At 46.2% G+C, this 4,927-nt stretch overlaps 1 protein-coding gene across 1 annotated transcript; it reads right to left on the bottom strand.

The window, feature by feature from the left end:
- Positions 1-3,814: 3,814 nt before the first annotated feature.
- On the bottom strand, positions 3,815-4,284 carry LOC140309049 (histone H2B 1/2). The gene has a single exon (XM_072386884.1). It carries the CDS (start codon positions 4,225-4,227, stop codon positions 3,853-3,855), a length of 375 nt encoding a protein of 124 aa, XP_072242985.1. The 5' UTR covers positions 4,228-4,284; the 3' UTR covers positions 3,815-3,852.
- Positions 4,285-4,927: the final 643 nt, after the last annotated feature.

Below are 4,927 nucleotides of genomic sequence, written 5' to 3'. Positions count from 1 at the left end.
AACAATCACTCACCAGACCTGTCCCTGGACATCGTCTTCCTGAAAGAACAATATGAGAGAATTACATGTTTGTGTGAGGGACACAACATCGTTATTTCTGCTCATGACAGAGAAACTCTAATTTTACAGAACTGGTTCGAGTCAAAGAATTATCAGCACCTGCAGATCAGGACCAGTGACGGGACAACAGCTGGACTGAAGGCAAACATCAGCAGCTGTGGGGAGTCTTTGCTGCTGCCTCTAACTGTTGATTACAGAAACCAGAAGCCTGAACCACTTCAGTCCGTTTACACTGACATTCAGAAACTGTTTCTCATGAATTTAACACCCAGCAGTTCCTTCTATAGCCTCAGAACGTCAGAATACATATTCTTGTATTTCCAACAAGGCAAAGTGATGGTGATGGATAAAACCGATTCAGTGAAAGAAATGTACGGCTCGTCAGGTTTTGATATAATTGTTGGGAATAACAACGAGAATCTGCTTGATCCGTACAAAGGAGGTGGACTGATGTTCGGAGGTAATGGAAAAGACACTTATATCATCAAACATGGATATGGAAACAACTTATTGATCGATAACTTTGCAGAGGATCGGAGAATTGACACAGTGCTGGTTGATATGGATTTCCTTGCTGGCAGTCAAATTGTATTGGACTCATCAGCAGAGGATCTGAATGTGATGATCCTGACTAAAGAGGAAAAGTTAAGTTTCCGTCTGCTCAGCTACAACGCCGGTGACCAACATCAGCATCTGGAGTTTCAGAGCTCTGATGGGGTGCATTTTAAACTGAAATCTCTGAACTCGACTGGAGGTGGTGGTCTGTTTCAGACTGAAGCTTTCAAAGTGACTCTGAAACAGTCGCAGGTGGACTGCCGTTTGGATCTCAGCTCTCAGAGAAATCTGTCCACGGTCCAAACAGTCCAAGGCTGCCCCTCCCTGTCCAACGACATACTAGGGAACAGTAAAGACAACGCTCTGATTGGTGGGTGGAAGGATGACGCTTTGGTTGGAGGAGAGGGAGATGACACACTGATAGGAGGGCGTGGAGCTGACCTCCTGATTGGTGGGACTGGAGACGACACTCTTTATGGCGAGGATGGAAATGACACACTGATGGGAGACTCTGGCAGGGACGTCTTCATTCCCGGGCCGGGAGCTGATCTGGTAGATGGAGGTCCTGGCAGAGACACAGTTCTGTACCGCGGTGATCATGAGAAGGGTCGAGGGGTTTATGTTAACCTGCTGAGTGGACAAGGCCACTACGCTGATGCTGAGGGGGACGTACTGAAGGACGTGGAAATGGTGGTCGGTACCATCTACTCTGACATCCTGGTGTCCGGTTATGAAAGTTCCCTTCTCAAAGGCTCAGATGGAAATGACATCCTGGTGTCCACAGGTGGCGATTACCTGGTTGGAGGGGATGGAAACGACATCTACATGTTGGCGTTCGACCATGGCTCAGCCACCATTGATAACTGTGCAAAAGACAACTCCACAGATGTGTTGTACTTGAACTCAAACTTCTCAGCATTATTTGACTGCCAGACCTTATCTGACAGAGTCCTCCTGACTTTCTTTGGATCAGAACAAACTGCCGTGAAAGTTGGACTTCGCGGCTGGATCAGTGATGATCAGGAATGTGGTCATTTGATGCTGATTTTCAGAGATGTAGAGGTCTCAGTGGATAGGCTCCTCCAACAGTGTGAGCTCAGACTGAACCGATCAGTTTGGTCAGTGGTAATAATCTGTGCTGTAATCATTATTGTTGTGCTTTTTCATTTGATCTTTGTGGTACAGTTTTCTATTAAAGTATTGAGAGAGAAACAAGAAAAAAGGAAAAAGAAAGTAACTGAATCAAATGTTGAAGTGGAATCAGTTTCCATGACTGCTGATGTTATGTAGGCAGCTTTGGTGCTGCACATGTTACGAGTTATAAGGAATGCTTTTAACCATCTTCAATAAATAATAAAGTCAAATTACTATAACTGAAGGCTCTGCCTCCCATTCTGCTTTTAGGGGCCTGATAACTGAAGGCTCTGCCTCCCATTCTGCTTTTAGGGGCCTGATAACTGAAGGCTCTGCCTCCCATTCTGCTTTTAGGGGCCTGATAACTGAAGGCTCTGCCTCCCATTCTGCTTTTAGGGGCCTGATAACTGAAGGCTCTGCCTCCCATTCTGCTTTTAGGGGCCTGATAACTGAAGGCTCTGCCTCCCATTCTGCTTTTAGGAGCCTGATAACTGAAGGCTCTGCCTCCCATTCTGCTTTTAGAAACTCTGGGAACCACAAGGAAACCTGCAGGCTGGGCCTATAGCAGCAGAACTATGGGATGTTTCAGGCTAACCTGAGCCATCCCTAACTATAAGCTTTATCAGAAAGGAAAGTTTCAGCCTGATCTTAAAGGACGTAGAGGACAGCAAAGTGCTCTGTTGGGAAGGACGTGCATCATACTCAAAGTTGTTGTCCACGTCGTCAAAATCTGATAAATATCCTGCCATGTTGCAGAAAAGTATCAGTAGCAAACTCCGTGAAGTTAGCCGACGTCCTTCCCAACAGAGCACTGCAGCGGCGGGCGTCAATGACATCATTCCAGTAAACGAGTGAGTAGAAAGCCCTCGATAAGCCCCCCGAGAGACCCAATAACAACAACACAGCAGCTATGAGCTAACAGAGCTATAGGACACTTTCATTCATTCATTCTTCTTAAAGTATTGGTGAAATAAAGACAGATAATGCCTTATTTAGAGGCTGCATCCTCTAAGCCCCGTTCACTCCGTTATATGGATCTCCAGTTATCTAAATATCTTCAGAAGGACGCCAACTTTCACCAAACTGTTCTCTGTGAGTAGATGAACGTATTTCATGCCAGGAATAAGGTTGAGGTTTAAAACAACGATCTTCCCCTTTAACACACATTTGTCAGAGGGTTCTGAAAACACCACAACTTGTTAAACTATGAAGGTAAATCCATGAAATATAAGACATCAAATAAACAACATAACACACAACTGCTTTGGTTGTGGATCTTGAATGCCTCTCAAATTTAGATGGATATACAGTTATGACATGAATAAAGAACCAAACAATGTTATTTTCCTTGTTAACCATGGAATACAATTCAGAGTAAACAAAAGAAAATGGACCAGACCCAGTGAATAATCCCTACAGACCAGTGCTGACCAACATCTCATTGGGGTCATCAGGTGAAAACCTCCTTTCATCAGTGTTTTTTCTAGTTGGGCCCACAACACGACTCCAGGAGGCCAGACAGTGATCCCAGAGTCACTCCCCTAATGCCAGCCATCACTGCTCCTCACACCACAACAACCATCTTTTCTTTTTCCACAACCACAAGCTGCCCCAGCCTCTCACCAACTACACACCAGTCATAGCGGGGTGGGATACAGACCATGGTTTGGGTGGGGGGGGGGGGGGGGTAATGAAGGTAGAGATGGTGCCAGAGGTGGAGGCAGGACAATATACACCAGCAGAAAAACTCACCTAAACAGTCTTAAATCACTAAAAATGCCAGCAAAAACAAGGCCAACTCACCTAAAATGGCCGCCTGGTTTCAAAACGCTCACATGGACCTCACCAGATAAATAAATCTCATCTGGTTTTAAATGCAGTGGAGACACTGAGGTGCAAAAGATTCAGCATTTTATATCAATTAGATCTGAATGAGATGATTCCCGTTTCATCAGGTGACTTAAAGACAAACTAAAGACCTTTAATAAAGATATGTTGTAATAATATTACTGTTAGTTTTGAGTAATCAGAGCAGGACGCTGAGCTCTCAGGGCCGGGTGGTGGCTCTTAGAAGAGCCGTTGGGTTGTTGCTTTAGCAGCTGTTTACTTGGAGCTGGTGTACTTGGTGACGGCCTTGGTGCCCTCGGACACGGCGTGCTTGGCCAGCTCACCGGGCAGCAGGAGGCGCACGGCGGTCTGGATCTCCCTGGAGGTGATGGTGGAGCGCTTGTTGTAGTGAGCCAGGCGGGAAGCCTCGGCGGCGATGCGCTCAAAGATGTCGTTGACGAAGGAGTTCATGATGCTCATGGCCTTGGAGGAGATGCCGGTGTCGGGGTGGACCTGCTTCAGCACCTTGTAGACGTAGATGGCGTAGCTCTCCTTCCTGGTCTTTCTCCTCTTCTTGCCGCCCTTGCCGGCGGTCTTGGTCACGGCTTTCTTGGAGCCCTTCTTGGGGGCAGACTTGGCGGGTTCAGGCATCTTTCTTCTCCGGTTGTTTCCAGCAAAGAATGATCTGCTGCCGGCAGAGAGACTCTTCTTATCCAGACTGTATGGAAATCCCACTGCGCTGTCCCCCGGCTGTGATTGGCTGAGCCAGAGCTGAGGGGAGGGGCGCGTTTCCATGGTAACTGCCTTTGTTCCGCTGCGGTCTGGAAACAGTTTGAGTTCAGAGGGAAGAAACCGAGAAGCAGAGGAAGAGAAAGAGGAGAAATCCCTCAGCCGTATTAAATTAGCTCGTCACAGGAAAAAAAATATTTGACTTCAAACATGTAAATATAGAATATAACGTTTTATTTTTCAACCGCTTTACTTACTTGGAAACTTGGATCTTGCAGCAGATAGAAAAGACTTGAGTACCTAATTCAGTGCTCTGGGCGAGATTACATTTACATTTACTGGCATTATTAACGAGGTTTTACCATTCAGTAACAACAACAATGACACAGTAGTGTGTCAGAGACCAAACAATTGGATAAACCGACATGCTTCAGAGAGCAGTGTTTCTGTGGATGTGTGATCAGAACAACTTCCTCTTCTGCTCCTCTTTTCTTTTCTTTCGGTTTCCGAGGGCTTCTCATCTCATAAATAACACAACCATCACCTGTCTGTGACCTGACCTCTGAACCCTCGGACCCTGAGGTGTCATGTGACTCAGCAGCGCCACATTTTAGGAACATCC

Source organism: Leuresthes tenuis, unplaced genomic scaffold, assembly GCF_036924035.1.
Source record: "Leuresthes tenuis unplaced genomic scaffold, fLeuTen1.0.hap1 SCAF_6, whole genome shotgun sequence".
NCBI lineage: Eukaryota > Metazoa > Chordata > Actinopteri > Atheriniformes > Atherinopsidae > Leuresthes > Leuresthes tenuis.
This window is presented reverse-complemented; position numbering and strand designations above follow the sequence as displayed.